General features: G+C 44.4%; 3 protein-coding genes and 1 non-coding gene across 6 annotated transcripts; 2 read left to right on the top strand and 2 right to left on the bottom strand.

Moving 5' to 3' along the window:
• Window positions 1-1411: 1411 nt before the first annotated feature.
• Window positions 1412-14405, bottom strand: LOC135370445 (AP-2 complex subunit mu). Of its 3 annotated transcripts, none has more exons than XM_064604185.1 (10): window positions 14287-14405; window positions 13261-13367; window positions 11667-11932; window positions 9425-9643; window positions 7689-7833; window positions 5978-6100; window positions 4496-4631; window positions 4310-4407; window positions 2147-2258; window positions 1412-2086 (listed from the first exon to the last, which is right to left on the bottom strand). In XM_064604185.1, exons 2-10 carry the CDS (start codon window positions 13332-13334, stop codon window positions 1952-1954), a joined length of 1308 nt encoding a protein of 435 aa, XP_064460255.1. In that variant the 5' UTR covers window positions 13335-13367; window positions 14287-14405; the 3' UTR covers window positions 1412-1951. The 3 variants fall into 3 exon arrangements, with proteins under 3 accessions (XP_064460255.1, XP_064460257.1, XP_064460256.1); XM_064604187.1 differs by lacking the exon at window positions 14287-14405 and adding an exon at window positions 13616-13636; XM_064604186.1 differs by lacking the exon at window positions 14287-14405 and adding an exon at window positions 13500-13586.
• Window positions 14406-14582: 177 nt separating this feature from the next.
• LOC135370443 (large ribosomal subunit protein eL22-like) lies at window positions 14583-18254 on the top strand. The gene is made up of 4 exons (XM_064604183.1): window positions 14583-14688; window positions 15005-15139; window positions 16340-16461; window positions 18054-18254. Exons 1-4 carry the CDS (start codon window positions 14680-14682, stop codon window positions 18199-18201), a joined length of 414 nt encoding a protein of 137 aa, XP_064460253.1. The 5' UTR covers window positions 14583-14679; the 3' UTR covers window positions 18202-18254.
• A 905-nt stretch (window positions 18255-19159) lies between these two features.
• Window positions 19160-19954, bottom strand: LOC135370116 (N-alpha-acetyltransferase 38-B, NatC auxiliary subunit-like). The gene is made up of 3 exons (XM_064603806.1): window positions 19732-19954; window positions 19493-19649; window positions 19160-19412 (listed from the first exon to the last, which is right to left on the bottom strand). The coding sequence occupies exons 1-3, from the start codon at window positions 19744-19746 to the stop codon at window positions 19297-19299; spliced, it is 288 nt and encodes a 95-aa protein (XP_064459876.1). The 5' UTR covers window positions 19747-19954; the 3' UTR covers window positions 19160-19296.
• A 91-nt stretch (window positions 19955-20045) lies between these two features.
• Window positions 20046-20117, top strand: Trnap-ugg (transfer RNA proline (anticodon UGG)). The gene has a single exon. It is a non-coding gene; the product is annotated as a tRNA-Pro (tRNA).
• The last annotated feature ends 47 nt before the right edge of the window (window positions 20118-20164 follow it).

Genomic DNA, 20164 nt, shown 5'->3' with positions numbered 1-20164 from the left:
TCTTGAGGGGATTACGATGGTCCCTGAAAGGGACGCGACCTTCGGTTCTACTTTTCTTTCCACAGGATCGAGGCAGCGAACAAGTGCCCATTCGTGGAACCCAGCCCTCCACTTCAGATTTGTTTCGGTTTCAGTCTGTCTACCAACGTCATGATGACGGTTCTCGGGTAGAGGTCTATAGTCTATACGCGTCCGTCTCCGAGACGAGAGAGGTGCTTCTGCGGCGCTGTCCACTCTGTTCATTCCCTTCGACACCGCAATGGGCTGGAACCCATTGGAGAACCAGCCTGTTCTCTGCTTCGTAGACAAGTTTGTAAGCCCTTAACCATATAGCCTCCTATATAGGAGGCTATATGCATTAACACACCCATAACCAACGGTGCAGATGATCTTCGGATGCCAGAATTTTCAGTTGCTTGCACTGCAGATGTTGAGTCAGTGAATACGACCAAATCCCGTGGGGGTAAAGCGAACTATGTGCTGAAGAAGTAAAAATACGGCATAGAGTTCCGCAGCTGTTGATGAGGTTGAAAGCAGGGGGCGGATCCAGTAACGGAAGAAGTGCAAGGGCGCAGGCGAGCTGGTACATGATAATACGAAGGGAACCCAGAGACAGGGGAAAGAAAACACGAAAACACACACGATCTCAGGGATTCAGATTCTCGGTTTGGGGGTGGGGGTTGCTTTGTCGGAGCGCGTAGTGGGGGAGGTGGGAGAGGGAAATCCAATGTATAAACTGAGGTTTGTACCCCAAACATCAGTTTATACATTGGATTCCCCCACCCTGGATCCGCCACTGTGCAAAAGTGAGTCGTTCCACTACTTCTTTGGATGGGATGACGAATGCAGACGCGGACTTGCCATTTTGAGAACGTGATGTTAACTTTGATGATACCGTCAAGAGATAAAGATCGATTTAACTAAGAGCTGATCAAATTACTTGTGGTAGAGTGCGCGGTGTGAAGCACGTGCTCCGGTCCTCCGAATTGTATGGATCCCGAAAACCCTACCCACAACATTCGTCCCACCTATCTTGGGATATGGTGAACCATACTTGGGAGTACGGAACCTGCTTAGAGAGCAGCACCGCAGCACTGCCACCACCTGCATGTGGGCCGGTGGTGCCACCTGGTGACCAGCTTTAAGCGCGATGTGAAAGGAGGCTGTTTTCAGATCCGACGGACCCATACAAGCGGTGTAGGATGCTAAGCACCGCGTGCATTCACCGCAGCTGTTCATCTTTTATATCTTGGAGATTTTTGGCTTCACTTTGGGTTCTAGTACCAGTAATGCCTCAATTTTACGGTTCCTGAAATAAATAGATTCAGCCCTGAACCCCCCAAACACGAGGGTCCACGTATTTACCGTGGCCAGCAGGAAGACTACTTGGCATTGGTTTCCAACACAGCCATAATTTTTAACTTTATTGAACAGACAGCAAAAACACTGCTGACAAGTCTACAGCGGAATGGTCTAACAGCATGCTTACATTGACTTCACCAGTAAGAGCCCCCAAAGTGGAAAAAAAGAAAAAAATGGGCAATGCGTGATATTGCAGTATACAATAGCAGCAACAGTAATAACACTCAGCCTAACACACATTTACAACCTCTCTGTGCAGTTTATCAGTGATATAGTCATTCAAAAATTCTCACTCCCCCATTTTCAAAATGCCAGGGACAAAAAAAAAAGCGATAGCGCTGCAAGAACAGGCGGGTCTCTCGACCAGGCTGAGGATAGAGCATGTAGGTTAAGTTGATGACCAAACAGAATGAATAGATTCCTGTGACCTTCCAACCACCAAAACCTTTTCTTTCAGTTTAATTACTGTCCTAGAACGGTGTCAGGCTTCAGGAAAAAGATAAAGAAAAGTCCTGTCTTTTTTTTTTCTTCTAGTTCTGAAAACAAAACACTAGGGTTTTGGGAGGGTCCCATCTGTTGGTTCCACCAATTAACAGCGGGTCTCATAGAGGCCACTGCGGCCAATGTAGCGCACCCATTTAATCACATCGTGGTCGCTGTAGTTCAGCTTCGACTCGAACACCTTGAGGTAGCGGACTTTCAGACCGGATGGCGCAAATGGAACCTGCGGAGAAAAGGTTCTTGAGAAAAGCTGGTTCTACGACTGAGGGTGATAGATGGATACCTCAAAGTTCATGGAGATGGGAGGCCTGTTCCATTTCTTCTTGGCGTCAGTCTGCAGCAGCTCGATCTCTGCACTAAGCTGGGTCTCTTTCATGCCAGCCATACGCTTAATCCTAGGGTTAGAATGACAAGTTTCAAATATCAAAATGTGATGCGGCGAATGCTGTCTGCAGAGCTGTTCATTCTGTCACCAAACGCTAGCAAGGGCGGGAATTATCTTGAAGAAGCAACCACACCTCGAAATGCTGAATGCACTGGTCTTCAGCCACCTAACGCCACGACCCTCGTGAATCACCTAACGCCACGACCCTCGTGAATCACCTAACGCCACGACCCCCGTGAATCACCTAACGCCACGACCCCCGTGAATCACCTAACGCCACGACCCCCGTGAATCACCTAACGCCACGACCCCCGTGAATCACCTAATGCCACGACCCCCGTGAATCACCTAATACTATGACCCTCGTGAATCACCTCATGCAGCATCTAGCAGCTATGCTTTCATGTTGCTTCATATTCGCTTCAGTTGGGTAATACAATTCACTTTGGCTGTATAACTACAATCGCCAGCAGATTTTTCAGACATGCTCGATTACTCGGACGCGTTCGCGGAACGGCCATGGACCCCATAGAGTTAATGCATAACAACGTCGAAAATTTCGGGCGCCATACAGCCCTGTCGCTCGATATTTCGGACTGTTTGTCCAGCAAGCGAGCATCACGAACGGTTGCAGGCTCAGCACGCACGCATGATGCAATGCGACGGTAAAGGAACTGCGCATTAGTCATTCCTTCTTTGTTATATACTTTAACTGGGCAAAGAACATGGAGTGAAACAGGTCAAAAGATGACCATGTCCCCCTTTCCACATCGGGTAATGGGTAACTGCTGCACCAATTGCGGTTGTGCCCCACAAGTTTCGCTTCGTATTAATGTCCTATCTCTCAGGATGCCAGAAAATATTCGTATCATCCGCACTTCGTATGAAAAGAATTACACCAAATATAAAAATTGAAGCAAGAAAATAATAGGCAGTGACTGTTCATTTTCCATTACTCTGAGGGAAGGCCTGTCTTTGCTCTTTTGCGTCTTTGTTTCGGCCAGCGCTGTAGAAGTTCGCGAATGCCCAGCACGTGCTGTCGAGTCGCCGTGCCGACAGTGCCGTAAAGCGAGCTTCACCTAGAGCACACATGCGCTAGCTGAAGCAGACTTGCGGAATGGTTGATGCCTAATGTTGCCAGAAGTACGTTCCCTCCACGTGTTCGGGATATCGACGACTTGCCGTCTCTCAGTGCAGCCGTCAAACCCATACTAATAAAGGCGACTGCGGTGCTTTGGTCCGATTTTTCGGACATGCTCGATTCTTCGGACTCGTTTGCGGAACGGACGCGGTTCTCATAGAGTTGGTGTATAAGAATGTCCAAAATTTCGGACACCGTGCAGCCCCGTCGCTCGATATTTCAGACTGTTTGCATAACCAGCGAATTTCTCTCTTGGGATGACGGAAAATATTGGTATCATCCGAAATTCGTATCAAAAGAAATCAACCAACTAAAATATTGAGGCTAAATATATAGGCAATGATTGTTCATTTTCCATTCCTCTGAGTAGAAGAGATCTGTTGTAATCGTTTTTGGCGAACGGCTTGATTCAAAAGGCCCAGCACGTGTTGTCCGCCCGCGAGTGGCGCGACAGCGCTGTAAAGCGAGCTTCACCTAAAGCACTCATGCGTTAGGTGAAGCCGACTTGCGGACTTTATGACGGCGGTCAGTGTACAGTGACGAAATGCGCTTCGGGAAATAATAAAAATACATATAAAATATAAAAAATAATAATGAAAGCTGATGTTACCAGGCAGAGTTGGAGGCACTTTAGGAAAGCATCGACAACGTTCTTCAGCCTACTAGTGCTTAGTAAAGTTTATTTTGAAGTGAAATTCATTTTTTCGGACTGCTCGATTATTCGGACTTTTGCGCGATCCCCGCCGAGTCCGAAAGACCGGACGGCGACTGTATTCGCTTCAGTTCTAAAATGGCTATTTGCACATCACTAAAAAAAATGAACATCAATTCTAAGTTCAAAAGGTTTCACAATAAAAGTTCATCATCTGTACCAGCCTGCAGTAAGCTATTCACAATCAACTGCTTAATCCTGTACTCACTTCCATACAATGGCATTCTCACTGGCCTTGTACTTGGCCTTGCCCTTCATGCAGATGAGCTGAACTCCGCTTGTGTTCAGTGGTGTTGGAATGCGTACCTGACATGGGGTAACGCAAATCGGTGAGAGATCGGTTACAGATCGGACAGAGCACAAGATGCAGCCAGCACAGTGCTATTCTGAGTACCTCAATCTTCTGTCCAATGAGTGATGGCTTGAAGTTTGACTTGAGCACCACTTTTACCTCCATCTTAGTGCGGCCAACCTCTCTTACCAAGGGGATGATTCTAAATGGAAAGCTGATGTCTTTTGTGATGCGATACCTGCCATGAAAATTCATAACATGAGGAAACATCAAACTAAACAACTACTCTACTCTAGTCTACTCTAGTCAAACTAAACAAGTTCTATGCATGTCACATTTCTTGCTGCCGGATGAATATGCAGACATGGCAATGCTTTGCATCAGAACGGCACTATCCGACAGGAGCGATTTTCTTCGAGAGTCGCAGCGACAACTCCGAATTTATATTTCTCATTGAGGTGGTTATCTTTGTACTAGCCTCAAGGCATAAGCGTGCATGTAATAAAGTTGGTCGAGAGTCCACGATGGCACCGCACAATTTTAGAAACGCTCAGGGTGTCACACAGATGCTGAAGAGTGCCGCGCCTCCTTATAAGTGATAACCAAGGTCCCCAGTTTTCAGAGATTCCGCAAAATTCCACAAAATCCTGAATTCATCGCGGAATACTTCGTTTGGCACGGAATTTCGAGGAATCCTATTTTGCTCCGAATTTCGCTGCATTTTGCACAGAATGTAGCGGATGTCAGACTGGGTCGAAAGATACGATTGCTGTGGCGTGAACGGCTACTTCGACGTGCAGTATCTCAGAAGAGATGCTGCACACTCGAGCGAAACAGCATAAAATAAAAGTGCACGCTGCGCACGCTCCTAGCTGCTCCAAGGCACACGTGACCCTTCGACATACCGTATTTACTCGCATATTTTGCACCATCGCATAATTTGTGCATCTCTAGTTTAGCACTAAAAATGGAAAGGGAAAAAAATTGCTTAATTTGTGCACCCGCGTTTTCATGCGCAGGTATTCCAGCACGAAGTCTTCCAGCAGCGCGTCTACATATTTCACTGGTTGCACGATATTTGGGTACTTTCTTCGGACTTGCGCAGTGCAGTGATAACATCAACGTCCGCTCTATAGACAGCCTATATGACCGGCACACTCAAAATTGAAATTTTGCATCATTTGAATATCGTAACCAACATTCCCTTAAAATTTCCCCAACTTTTCCGAATTTTAGGGGGCGAAAAAGTGCGCAAATTATGCGAGTCAATACAGTAATTAGGTTTAAAGATCTTTCAGCAGGTATAAAATTGTTGCGGGCGACAGACGGCACTTTCTGAGAACACAGGATATCATGTATGTAATGCTGAGCCACAACAGTGCTTTGAACCCAAGTTTATAAAATAGTTTTCTATTGCACATTACCCTCGAAAATAAAGTCTTTCCCCGTTTCACGCAGCCGTTGACTCCTTGCCGCAGAAATACGCGAAATTTACAGGTTAGTGCCGCGGAATCTTGAATTTGCCGCGGCAGAAAGCCGGGGCCTTAGTGATAACTGAGCATGCATGTCCAGGAAACGTCTTACCTCATCAACTCAAACTCTCCATCAGGTGGGATGAAACTTATGCTATGTTCACTCTCAAACTTGCTCAGCTTGACACACTGATGAAACTGGCAGTCATCTATTGCAATTGAAGTCTTTCCAGTGCTGCAAAATGAAAAGATGTGTACGCAAGTTTATTTCAGTTTATGATACTGGTGCATATGAAAGCTGCAGCTGCACGTATGGCCTTGTGTTATACTGTGAAACACTGTAAAGCACCCCCTTTTACCTCCGATTTAAATTATCATCACTAAAGTTAAAACCTGAAATGCCCCCAAAACTAACTTGGCACTGTGCCAATTCCGCCACCAACGCTAAGTACTGCAACCGACGAGAGATGTAAATAGGACGGTTCAAGTTCGGAGTCATGGCATCGACACTTTCTTTCCTCAGTTATTTTCCAAGTGCTCAAAGAGTGTCTGTTTTATTTTCCATCTGATGACAACAGATTTTATGGCTGCTGAAATAAAACCCATTTCCAAAAACATAAATCCTGAAAACAAAGCCCTAGCTTCACAGCAAGTTTCCTTTATACTTTCTGTGTTAATGGGGGTAGTTACTACAATTAGCAAAAAAAAAAAAAAAGGATGCACTTGCCAAGCTAGTTTTAAAAAGGAGCATGGAAGGGCTAAAAAAAAAAAAAAACTAGAAATTAGTCCACTGCTATGCCACTCTGCTATCCAGTACTGCTAGTCAGTCTGGTACGTCCTGTCTTCAATATGGTAAGCCAACAGATTTTTTTGACTCACATTATAGGATTGATACATCTCGCGACTGTCTTTCCGGGCAGACTGAAGCCTGGATTATCTGGACCAAAACGCTTGCGTACAAGCACCAACGCCACTATTTCTGGCACTGCGGTGCTAACTTCGAAACAGCCATTTTGGATTGTGCACTTAGATTGGATTGGTAATTGAAATCCTAGGTGAGAATTCTCGAATACTTCCAAACCGTACCTCAAGGTGACGCCATGGCTGTGCCGCGGCTATCGGCGCCAGCACTTTTGGGAGTCTGGACACTCTCTACAGGGTTTCTTTGTGCATGCTGTTGCTGTTTGTATGTTATGGTGATGTCTGTTGGGTAAGCTGGGTAAGTCACTACTGCTGCTGAAAGCCAATTTTCTCAGGAAATTTGCATTTCCTTTGAGTGACGGTTCCTGAAGGTGGTATATTCGTAACACACAAGACAAAAAAAAAGCTTGAAGGGCCTTCCACACTCCTTAAAGTCTGACACTCTGTGCAAATGGCGGATGTTTGCCTGGAGTGAAACAACACGGATAGAGTTGGTTACGTTAAACATGATGCAAGAGTGACTCCTCCTTACGCAAATGTGTCGCGTATCTTTGGTACTGTGTGTGTTCACACAGTTCAAAAGTGCATTTAACTGTTTTTGCAGGAAAGCCAAGCAGTCTGGAGGATAGCAATGCAAACTGCTCATGTGACAGAGGTATTAGAGACTTCCTTGGAGGAAGTGCCATACCTTTATTAATTGGAATAAGGGTTCGTGGAAATAAAACATTGTGTTACCTACGCCCTTTCCCATGCAAGGCTGACACTCACGATGCACTCTCTGGGAAGACATACATACGTGAAAGCACAGTGCTAAAGTGAATGATGCCCATTGACAAGCGAGCATGCGGAAAGCAGTCTGCAGACTGTTGTACCTGCCAACACAAAGGATGGATGAGGAGTACCTTCGAGTGGGGTCATCCATGGTGCTGCTCTTGCCCTTGCTCTCCATAGTTATTTTGTCGTTTATTCCAAACTTGCATTCCGGCATGCCGGAGAGGTAAGACTTCATTACTACCTTCCCGGCGACGTGTGCACTCAGCACCTGTCCTGAAGGTCAAAAAGGTAAAAAATGTGGACATATTATTCGTCCGGGTCTCAACCAAGATGAAGGGGCCATAAGAGTGGCCTAGAGGGAATGCTTTGAAAGAATCGACTGTTTGTTGAAGAAAATGTCTCATTGTGGGTTGTCGGCCCATTTTCATTCTATCAAAGCGACATTAGATCAATGGGCAGAGCTCGGCTGTCTTCAATCTGGTTGCAAAAAACAGAATTATGCCCGCATGATGCCATGTACAGTTCACTTTTTTTACCGGCGGTGCTGTAGACACTGCCCCAGAGACCATGATGAACTGTTTTGCAAAGATTAGTCAACAGGATTCTCGATAGAATTGTCTCGAACTTTACTTATACTTAGGGAGTGACTTTTGCGGGTTAAATGCCTTTCTCAGATTCGGGGGGGTAAAACTTGGGCCCCATTTTTAAGTCTAATTTTCGGGGAGAAATTGGGCAATAATTGCGCCTTCAGGTGTTATCGGGTGTTTTTGTTTCTCTTCTTGTCTATTAAGCCCTTTCCTTACTTCACCTTTTCGTTCTTTTGTCGTTTTTGCGGGATCGTGACCTTCAGGCGCAGACAGTGTTGACACACATGGGTGTATTGCTGGGAACGCAAGTGACCCATTCTTACATGTGTTACACATGGCAACCTTTGTTCGTCATCAGTGGAAACGTCACTTGAGGATTTCATGATGACTTGAATTCAGGGAGAAATCGAGTTTAGCCCGAATTGGTCGGAGGTCAGTTCGGGAGGGAATAACTGGGCGGAATCAGGTTAAACCCGAAAAAGTCACTCCCCACTTATACCGAGCGTTTTGTAGGCAGCAAGTCAAATATTTTACACAACAGCTGACACTGTTCAGTAGAATTTGTGACTCAATACGAAACGTTGGTCACTGCCGTGCAAGTTCTGACACTGAAAGTCACAAATGAAGCCATCACTGCTGTCCATACATATTCACACTAACACTGTTGGCATTTTGTAGTACGTTAGTGCAGTGTAGTGCAGTGCTATACAAATTGCATTCAGTGCACTAGAAGGCTTTGCTATTTCTAACCTCTGGCAGTGGGACTGCAAAAAACGTGTCATACTATTCTGAAATGCACTTCTGATATGTGACAGTCTGTCAGAAGCACAACGTACTAGATTAAAACGACCATGTCACAAGTACCCCTTCCCAGCGCCGCATTTGGAAGCTAGCGGTGGAGCTACTGGTCGGCCCGGTTGTTGCTTCCTCCATTTCTGCAATACTTTGTACTTCAGCTTACCTTAGTATATTTGTGCAAGCGATGCATGTCCCACGGGAGATGCATCTTTCTAAAGTTGATTATCATCATCATTCTACGCATTTTCATAAGAGCTGTTGCTGTCGTCTGCTATGGTAGTCGTACGTGCACTTCCGAGTGTTCAAAATTCAAATTTCCATTGTCCAATCATGATGCAGATCTTGCGGGCCAACGAGTAGCGCCCCTAACGGATCGTTGCAGACGGGCTTCTCATAGTGGTTGCCGATTATGACATGGTCGTTATAATCTAGTGGGTCGTGGTCAGAACATCTTAAAATCGACCGACAGAGGTGCCTACCTTGGGGAGACATAAGAAGGTTTACATACTCCAAGACATCCAGAAATAGCTCGTTACGACGATATTTTATTCCTTCACGGCGCCACCCTATCTGGCCGGTCACCTGGGAGGTGATCTGGCTTTGCTCTTCCTTCGTCTGAGACTTCACCCCCTGTTGAGTGATGAAGGTCTTCAGGATCCCGGTGTCTGTATTTTGGGGGTATCCAAAGTCCAGGATCTCTACAATAGCATACACACAAATGTTAGCTGATACTACATAACTAGAGCCTGAAGCTTTCGGGAAATTTTTTTTTCTAAATTTGGGGGTAAAAATGAAAGTCACTGAAAAGGTTAGCCAGCTGTAGGGCTCGAACCCACATCTTCTGGATTACCGGTGGTAGAGCCCTGGACCGGCAATCCAGAAGATGTGGGTTCGAGCCCTACAGCTGGCTAAACCTTTCAGTGACTTTCATCTTTCATCGTTAATTTCTTAGGCAATTTGAGGCTTTGTATGTATTTGTCCCATCTATGTTGTTCCAGCCTCAGAACATCAGTTCTTTCATGTTCGGGGGTAAAAATCAAATAAATAGAAGTGTGCTCTAAATTCATGTGAATTCGGGTGAAAAAAAACGCGCTAAATTCTGGGATAAATCTTGCTCAGTTACTCAAACTAACTGTACTGGTTTGGTACAAATGGTGATGTAACTGCATTTGATGCCAAACAAGTTAGTGTGCATTCCTACAGAAGTTTTGAGTGAGGGAAACTTCCCGGATAAAAATCGGGTTCCAACCTAGAGGCAACCTTCAATTTGGGGGTGCAAATTAGGGGAAAGGTTGGGTTAAACCCTAAAATTTCATGCTCCGTGCATAACCACAGCATCAAGAAAAAAAAAAGAAAACGCACTCTCGCGCATGCTTCAGCGGGATGGAAGGGTTTTCGTACCGGTTCAAGGAAAATGGTTCAGCTCTGGGACAAAACAATGGTTCATTCCAGTTCCACCACTCACACCAGCATGGGCACAAGGCCCCTGGTTTTCTGTCATTCCGTCGAGGAATCCTTCATTTGGCACGGAATTTCACAGATTTCCTTATCTTTAGGGGTGTGCGGATATTCTAGTTCTCGAATTCGAATCAAATATCAATCACTCGAAGTATTTCATTCGCGAATCGAATACTTAACATTCGGATTTCCAAATACCAGACTATTCGCCAAGTACGTAACGACACCTCCCGAAAGTGGGCTTCACCTGAAGCTTCCCTCCATGAGGTGAAGCCTGCTTTACAAAACTGCCCTTGCTGCAGGACCAGCACAGACTGGTAATGTTAGCCCAATTTTATTGTCCATACTTTGCCTGAGGAAGGGGCACCGTCTCTCCCGTGTGCAATTTAGCAGTGGGGGACTTTGATTCGATGTCTGGGAGTTTGCCTTTAAAAACTCTTAAATAACGTCCGAGAAACAAAAAGGGTGTCATGTAATTTCTACAGTGCATGTACTGTAAGCTAGTAAACAGCAATACGGCATTCATCAGCCCTGTCTGAGAAGAAGCGCAAACGAACAGAGCTGACTGCCAGAATGTACAGAAGCGGATATGCACCAGGTTGAGAACTGCGCTACGCAAACATATTTATCAGACTTTCTTTTAAAAAAAAAGTACGGTAGAACCCCTTTGTAGTAGACTCTCTGGGACCAGGATGAAAATTTTACTAGATCGGGAGTTTTATTACATCAGGTGTGCCACTGAATGTGTAGAGATTCTATCGGGACCGGAGTTCTCGTTTACTATAAGCAGAGTTTTACTACAAGCGGAGTTACTATAACGAAGTTCTACTGTAAAGGGTTATACGTTCTTATAAAATGTCTCATTATTCGTATTCTGTCAATTTTCTACTTCTCGAAGCCTACATAAGGTGCATGGTAAGACTTAAGACGTGGTGTACGTTAATATGACAATTACGACCAAACATTATATTACGGCCAATCATTATATTACGGCCAATCATTATATTACGGCCAATCATTATATTACGGCCAATCATTATATTACGACCAATCATTATATTACGACCAAAACCCCCTGGAACGGCCGTGGTCATATTAACGAGTTTCGACCGTATAGGCGCTTCCCCCCATACGCCATGCTTCTGCCTCAATCTACCCCCCGCGGATCCCTACATTTTCCACTCTGTTGTCACTTGCGCCGTTTCTACGCGTGCAAAAACCCGCAAGACAGTACGACCGGGAAAGCTCTAAAGAACGGCGTACCATCTAGCAGCTCGTAGATGAGGACAAAGTTGTTCTTGACATTCTCCTCGCTGATCTTTCCAAAGTAGGACTGCATGACGTCGCACATCTTGAGCAGGAACTCAAACACCATGGCCGCGTTCACGTTCTGTCGCGTCACTGCTGCCAACCAGATGTTGGCCCGCTTGATGTGGAAGAAAGAGGTGCGCGCTATGTTGGTGACGGGACTGCGCACCTGCTGACGCGCGTGGATCACGTTCACGCGGAACGCGTCCACGGCATTGCGGCTGTAGGTGGGGAAAGGAAAAAACGTAGCGTCACAAAAACACGTGGAACTTGTTAACCGTGCAAATGTGCAACACTACACAGACTACACAGGTCTAGCTCAAGGGCAGTTCACAGCGAAGGTAACTTTAGGTCAAGATACGAGCACTGGAAGCTGCTGAAGGCAGCACAATTATCTGTAACCCACTGCCTAACACTGCACTGCACCATACACTCTTAGCAATGAACTTCACCGCATAGCACGCTCCTAGCCAACCATAACCTCGAATGATATCGTTATCTGCCCTGATTTGTTGAAAACTAGAGGCGTGCACCTTTTCTGTGACAATTATGAACAGCATAAGTGTCACAAAAAAAGGCGTACGCCTCCAGTTTTCGACAAATCAGGGCAGATAACGACATCATTGGAGGTTATGGTTGGCTAGGAGCGTGCTATGCGGTGAAGTTCATTTCTAAGAGTGTAGAGTGCTTAAACTTGTGTGTGTGTGTGAAGGGGGGGGGGGATGACAGGGTTCTTGCCACTATAAAGTGTTGCAGGGAAAATAGGATCACACATCTGTTTTTATTGTGGGACAAGAAATTTTTGAATTTTATGGAGGAAAAATATAAATGACAAAGGAAATGCTGGTTTGAAAATAGTAGTTTGCAGCTTTACTGTTTAAGAAGAGTGTTTTAGGCACGACATGAACATGTAACTAAAAAAGCAACCACAATAGTAAATCAGTCAACCACATTTTGCCGGTGAAAAAGAAAAGAAAAACTGTTGAATTGGATAGTTTCAGATCAGATGCCAGCAGCTGCAAGGTAATCAAACATAAGGGAAGCAAGGGGGGGGGGGGGGGGGGGGGAAGGGAAGCATAAGAAGAATGGGGGAAAGAAACGAAGAACCCTAATCATACATCATTGCGGAAAATCATGCCCTACGAGCTTTCGGGGTAGTTTACTTCCATGAAGCCAGGGCTGTGTTGGTTTCCAACTTATCGCACATGCACGCAAGTCCAAAAGGTGAAAGTAATGCCCGAACAAGGCTAACGTTAATCCTGCACTCTAAGAACCGAACTTGACCACATGAGACGCCGAAGGCCAACCACTGCACAGAATGACACCTTTATCACTCCCGATTTGTGGAAAGCAATGGGTGTACGCCTTTTCGCGACAGTTAACGTAAGTGCACAGGACCAATCTGAGGGGCGGAATGTCATTCCGGATGGTGATTGGCTCAGAGCGTGATATGTGGTGAATTCATCAAATCAATCGCGTGAGATCAATTCATTCCAACGATGATAGTTCCCACACTGCAGTAACGTGTACGGTAACGGTATATACCTACCCTATGTCATCTCTGTAGACCCTAGATATGAGCACCTCCCCTTTGTGGTTGTAGATAAACAGTCCTCCAATCATGCTGGCTAACCCCTAAGTCCCTATCGCCACCGCCTAAAGAAAAAAAAACAAAGCGAAGACTCAACACATGAACGTCCATCCAACATCATCAACCCTAACATACTGCTAGATGAACGTAACTGAAAAAATGACAATGAGCAATTAACATCAAGAAAGCGTACATACATGCACATGGCACAACATCAAGAAAGCAGGTGATTTTACAACTTGCCCAGCGTTCGCATGTGTGACTGCACTGATAACCGTGCAATCGGAAACGCATAGCGAAAAACGATACATACATCTCGAATACTCCCCTCGGGAAATCAGGTTACGCCCCCCACTGATAAACCTTTCGTGCAACACCTCGAAAACGGCTTATCAAAAAAAGAAAAAAATAAGAAAAACTAAACGCCGTACTACATCCCATGACGGTATGAAAGTACGTGATTAACCGGTGTGATTTTAAATTAATCAAGAAGCTACGGTGTTGTATATCAAGTACACAGAATATGCCGAACGGAGGCCAGAACTTTTAACGAAACAGCGTTATGCGACACCTGTGAGTAGAGTAGCGAGATGTGCTCCACGCTGCTCGCGGTTATTTTGTTTATGTGAAAGTTTAAAGGGTTTAACGTGAAACCGAGAGAAGGAGGGTGACATAGGGGGGAGAAATCGATTAAATTGCAATGGCTGACGCGAGAGGCAGACGGCACATATAGGAGTCAAACGAACTCGCTTACAAGCGTGTTCTGCGCGACAAAAATGAAGTATTACAATCACGATTTCCGCTACATTTAAAACTGTCATACAAAATGGCCAAGAATCCAAAGCAAAATTCCAGAAGCACTGTAAGTGTCAATCCCGTCGAGTGACCTAAGACTATTGACGGATCTATCATGCTGCGGTTTGCGTGCTGTCCAATAAAAGATACGCTTTCATGCAGAAAGGAACAGAGCGAAATTGTATTTACCTAACTAAATTTTAGCTCTTCCTCCAGCACTTTCACTCTATGCATGCCGGTGCTAATAGATGTTCCTCGGCTATTACTCTTTCCATCACCATTACACGCGTTCTATAGCGAACGAAGGCGTGTCTTGTTCAGGTTCATGTTCTCTAAACTGTTTTATAGAGGGCAGCACTAATCGTTTTTCATCAGTACTTCGTTTGAATTTCGTCAAAAAATTTCAGAAGCTTTTGTGCAACACACATTTAAAACATGATTTTGTAAGAACTTAGCATAGAAAACTTTTCTGCAATACCTTAAAAATTTCACGAAATAGAACTTTGCACGAAATGCAACTTTTACGAGAAAGGAAGTAGAAGGCAATCCGTCTTCCGGTCTCTCACGTCCTACAACGGGAACATGGCTGTGGTGAGTTTTCTTTCGGTGAAATATTTACGGTGTTTTGAACACTTTGTAGGAGTTATCGCAGAAGTTTATGATTGTGCAGTGAACTTCACAGATTAAGCTTTCTAGAATACAGCAAAGTGATCACCAATCTTCTTGTCTAATTAATCTGCTGGGTGTCGTACCGGTAGACCACGTTGTAAGTTCGTAAGCCTAACAGTCAGCTCTGTGCAGGCAAATGTTCGAGCACTTTCATCGGTCGAACACACGATCTTGTCATGTCTTCTGCGAGCGTTTGTTGTCCGTGCTTCCCTAATTTATTGTTGACGCTTCCTGACAGGCAACTCAGAAGCAGAAAAAGGTTGTCAAGGCAGGGCAGAAGGCGAAGGGTACCAAGAAAAAGAAGGTGCAATGCAAGTTCCACGTCGATTGCACACATCCAGTCGAAGATGGAATTATGAAAGTTGCAGAATTCGTAAGTGTAGATTTGCTGCCTAATTTTACCAGGGGCTGTCTTTGCAGGAGTCACGCTTTTATCGTTCACGAAATCTGCCGACGAGAAGTCACAAAATCGTGACACCCACTCTGAGCATCTGATAGTAGGTCTGTGTGCCATGCCATCAGTTCAGCTGTTTCTTTCTGCTGGGGAGCCGCGATAAAACCCCACTGTTTGAAACATGGAAAGTTTTTTTACATTCTCAAATAGCACAGCCTCAGCATGCCGTTGACAGGTCTCTCCAAAGTTCTGTCTTGTTTACCGCGCCACAGTTTATTAATAGTGAACCATGTACAGTGAAATCTCTTGTGGGTCCTAGAAACAGATAGGAAAGACGTCATGACAATATACAACGAGATGTATTTCAAGTTTAGGTCCTCCAAAAGACTTTCATTAGAATTCTGATATCAGACGGTCGCTGTGGATAATGAAGTGTTTTTGCTTGGTTCTGAGTGGCGCATAGTAATATACAATAGTATTTTACATGGCAATAAATGAAAGAACAATGTTATGTGCATGACGCGGAGTGGCTTCACTTTCTCAAGCTGTCCGAGGCCCGTGCCTTCTAATCCCTTTTTTCTCTGCTCAAGTGCCCCCCTGGAGCGGTGATGTCAGCGAATGAACCATTCGATACTCTGTGGTAGACTGCAGTGTGAGGATCTACCTCCTTGTAGAAGCAACTTGGAATTGTGTAGAACTTGACTACTGTGAAAAGGACGTGTGGCGACAATTCCACCAGGGTTTTGTTCACTGTTGTAATAGTTGCACCAGTGTTTTTTTTTTTTTTTTTTTTCTCTCTCAGTGTTTGTTTTTTGAATATTCTCTTTCACATTGGACGACACGTCTTCCTGTGTCTGACAGGGCGCTCCCCACTGTGTCCGAAGCTCTGCATTGCCTGTCATTTTGGAGGTTCGGTGTTGTGAGTGTGTGCAGCGACTAGTGAAATAACTGCCATATTTGTGACTGAAGTCTCCAAGGGCATGCAGTTCGGAATCTTAAACGCATTATGCTCGTGTTTGCTCGGCAAGTGCTGCTAACAAAACTGCCTTATCGAGTCTCGGGCGACCTGGGCTTCGATCGTTCGACCCTCCCGTTATTTATTTTATTTGTTTTTATTTCCGTTTGTCACCGCCTGAAAGGGGTGCAGGGTTGTTGAGCCAGATATCTTTGGTGTTACAGGAGACATACCTCAAGGAGAGGATAAAGTATAATGGCAAGACCAACAACCTCTCGGGAGTCATCACCGTTGACAAGGACAAGAACAAGGTCTACGTCTCGGCTGAAGTCCCATTTTCTAAAAGGTAGTAATCTCGGCACCATAGCCAATACTCGTGAGCGAGGCTCATAGACAAATACTAATGAGTCACCTACTTAGGTATACAGCATACATCCCATGAAGCAGCATTGACTTTGTTTTGTACCCTCACTTCTGGCATTTTGCAAGGGCAACTTTGTTACTGTGAAAGAGCAATTTTGGAACTGTTCGAATATATTTTGGTTTTGAAGAGACATCGATTTCGTTCAAATATTGACTATGGAATCCATGTTCAACTCAGAAGGCAAATGAACTATACAGTTATTATATGAACTATGTATTATTACAGATATATATACTATATATATATATTATGAACTATACATTATTACAGTATCTAGTTGTTTGGAATGATAGCTTACCTGCGGATTATCAGTTAATATTGTCTCAGTGATTTGTAACATGGATTCATGCGGTTCGCATAAACCGGTTGTTTTGCCCTTTCTCTCTCGTAAAAATGAGTGACTGTTTGAAGTTGACAGTGAAGTAGAACATTATTTATTTATAGAGCCTTAAGTTTTCAGGAAGTATTTTTTTTCCCCAATTCGGGGTGTAAAAATCAGGGAAATCAACGCGTGCTCTAAATTCATGCTAATTCAGTAGGAAAAACGTCCGGTGTGCTAAATTCAGGGAGAAATCTGGCTCTATTACTCAAACAAACTGTACTGGTTTGGTACAAATGGGGATGTAATTGTGTTTGCTGCCAAACAAGCTAGTGTGCATTCCCACAGACATTTCACTGAGGGCAATTTGCCGGGCAGCAATCGGATTAAACCCTAAAGCCTCAGGTTCTATTTATTTAGTACGAGTTGTGGGGACTGTTAGTGTTATAATTGTATGGTTATAGAAATGGAGTCAGTGCTCCGTCAGAAGTTCCGCCTTCCTCAGTTGCATTCTCCTATTTCAAAACTGCACTGCATATGCCAATATATTATACTGTGATCTGAACAGCCAGCACTGATCTGAGTACTTATATTTCCTTAATTAGTAAGTATATATTTCAGCAGTTGTAGAAAGTCAGAGTTGTAGAGAAAGCCTTCTAGTCTGCAGAAATGGAAGCCGTGGAGAGTTCGTACTTTGTGTGCTATGAGGGATCGAAAAAATGCACTATCTATGCGCTGTGCCCTGGGGCTTTTGTTTTAGGAGCTACCACTTTTCGTCCCCTTCTCCGTGGTCTTGAGTCCCTCCCGGTAAACTACCCGCCGTTCTGCAATGTGTGGCACACCTTCCTTTGCTATGTAATGTTGCTATGTTGCCAGAACTTTCTACCAGCAAAGTAGGGCTGAGCAAAGAAAGAATATAGATAGCACAGACTTTGCTGTGCCTTGTAAGGTGGGGCACATTGCATATTGTGGAATGGCAGCCTGTGCATTGGGGGAAGAAGGGGTATGAAAGGGGCCACTTCTACATTGAAACTTATCTTCTGGTATTCTAGTGCTGTTTTTTTTGTGTGTGTGTTACTGTGTATCAGACTAATGGGGTAGACCAAAGGAAAAATTTGTGCTTCTGCTATGCCTACGGTACGTTATTGGAAATGGAAGGGTACCGCTTTATTTATTTATTTTTTTCATATTCTAGGTACCTGAAGTACCTGACAAAGAGGTACCTAAAGAAGAACAACCTCCGTGATTGGCTGCGAGTTGTAGCAACTACGAAGGACGCATTTGAGCTGCGGTACTTCCAAATCAACAACGAGGAGGAGGAAGATGAGGAAGACAATGACTGAGCAGAGTGGTCTTGCAATTGGCATCTCAATAAAAACACGTGTAAAGAAAAATTGCTCTCGTGCATCTCTCCTTCCGTTTGGTGGCAGGACGAGAACACGTTGCGAATCTAACAGGTAGCTGCAGAGAACGAGAGAGAATGAATCTTCAAAGGAACAGTGACATGGCACTCAGTATTCCTCAATTGATCAAGCTGCATATCGGGAACCACCGTGCACAATATTTCTACTGGGTGGTGTCTCGTCACTGTACAGTTTACAAAAAAGACATCAAGAGACCAGCTGTTAGCAGCGCAGCACACCCTATCCCCTGGTGTGATGTAATCATGGCATCAGTACGGCAAACAGCCGCGGGATCTCATTTATTTGTCATCTAGGAAGTTGCATGGTCTGTACCACCCATTTGGTTACAGGCTCCTTGTAGAAGTTTGGGGATTTCTAAAGCTACCGTTATTTGTTGCACAACCCACTGCAGCTGTAAATGAGATCGGATCGGGCATCCAATGTTGTGCATGCATGTAAAAAACACTAGTCAATTTTTAATCCATCATGAGACAGACCTAAGGTGACAGAAACAGCACTAAAAAAAAAAAAAAAAAACAAAGATGGAGAAAAAGACCAGACAGGTGTTAGGTCCCTCTTCATTACTAATTACTACCTCACATTACTCTACTAGAGCCTGCCCTGTCTACATCTCCGTTCTTATGTTTTTTTTTAGACATTCATCATGTTACATATTCACTAACTTGCCCGGTTTCTCAGTCACTCATGCCGTGATTCTGGATGTGCCCCTATATTCAAAAATTAAATGCTGTGTTGTGCCAATGTAAACACGACAAAATTTGCTGGTGAGCTGAGGCTCGTTGGTATTTTTGCAAACTGCTCTTATCTCCTCTATCCTGCGTGAGAACTGTCCAAGACCAATCAGAAAGCATGATGACCAACGATAGAAATTACTGAGTGAAATCAGATAATCAGATTTTTTAATCAAAATATGTTTGTTTGTTTTTTCTTGGTATATTACATTTCTGTATACAAAACGTCACCCCGAAGTACCGAGCTTCGTGTTCAACGATAACTCGAATAAATTAAACCCGTTCAGTTCTCGTACGTTTCGTTGTCTGCTGTCGTTTCGTCAACGTGTATGGAAACAATATGATGCCCCGGTATCATGGCAAGTCCTAGAATTCTCGGCTCCACCGTGTTGCCATTCTCTGGAACCACAAGTACAAAAATATTAATTCACGTTCTCATAGGATGCGGACGATGAGGTGTTAGACATAAGAGCACCTGCCTTCTGGCTTCAGGTACTCGGAACACGATCCAAGGATGACATTCTGGTCTCTGTCTGTGCACACAAACGTTCCAATTAAGGTCCTTCCGTCGCTCATTTCGATCTTCATACTCTTGTTTAGCCAGCTTTCGAGCTTCAAGCGAGCTGGACATTTCACCTGCATCAAAAGCAGAATACCGTTTTGGCTGGAAGGAACATATATGTGCAGAGTATGTGATTAAAAGTGTTCACGTGCTCACCGTGATGTCTCCCATTACATGGAAGCAGAATTAAGTTACGTATGTCAAAATCTTTCAAAGTACTGACGCCGAGCTTTCATACACACACCAAAAGTTCCAAAACAACGACTATGCACAAAGGCAGAAGCAGACAACTCTTTACGCTTTGGGACGTCATCCCGCGACGTTAAATGATGTCTGTCCCTGATGTTTATACAAAAGCGCAACACGAAAATTGTAGTGTTGTGTAAATGATTACAAAAGTAATAATTTAAACAAGGCTTTAATAACGGAACCAATTTCCAATACGGTATTTGCGAAACCTTTCACATGGCGGCCCGTTGGTCTAGGGGTATGATTCTCGCTTTGGGTGCGAGAGGTCCCGGGTTCAAATCCCGGACGGGCCCTGGATTTTTTTTTCTACAATTTAAACGTAATTTTATGTATCAAATGG

The sequence above is a fragment of the Ornithodoros turicata genome, chromosome 10 (genome assembly GCF_037126465.1).
Source record: "Ornithodoros turicata isolate Travis chromosome 10, ASM3712646v1, whole genome shotgun sequence".
NCBI classification, from domain to species: Eukaryota; Metazoa; Arthropoda; class Arachnida; order Ixodida; family Argasidae; genus Ornithodoros; species Ornithodoros turicata.
Note: the sequence above shows the minus strand (reverse complement) of the source record. Positions and strands in the feature narration are given on the sequence as shown.

Bases quoted from the DNA above. Each gene is read 5' to 3' on its own strand.
- LOC135370445 (XM_064604185.1), bottom strand. From the start codon at position 13,334: ATGATTGGAGGACTGTTTATCTACAACCACAAAGGGGAGGTGCTCATA. The intron at 7,834-9,424 runs GTAGGCACCTCT...TTTGACCTTCAG, and splicing joins CCTTCTTATGTCTCCCCAAG to GACAGGTGCTGAGTGCACAC. The intron at 2,259-4,309 runs GTGAGTACAGGA...TTCTAACCCTAG, and splicing joins GAGAATGCCATTGTATGGAA to GATTAAGCGTATGGCTGGCA.
- LOC135370443 (XM_064604183.1), top strand. The intron at 15,140-16,339 runs GTAAGTGTAGAT...TTGGTGTTACAG, and splicing joins TTATGAAAGTTGCAGAATTC to GAGACATACCTCAAGGAGAG. The intron at 16,462-18,053 runs GTAGTAATCTCG...TTCATATTCTAG, and splicing joins GAAGTCCCATTTTCTAAAAG to GTACCTGAAGTACCTGACAA.
- LOC135370116 (XM_064603806.1), bottom strand. The intron at 19,413-19,492 runs GCAGGTGCTCTT...TTGTGGTTCCAG, and splicing joins CGAGTACCTGAAGCCAGAAG to AGAATGGCAACACGGTGGAG.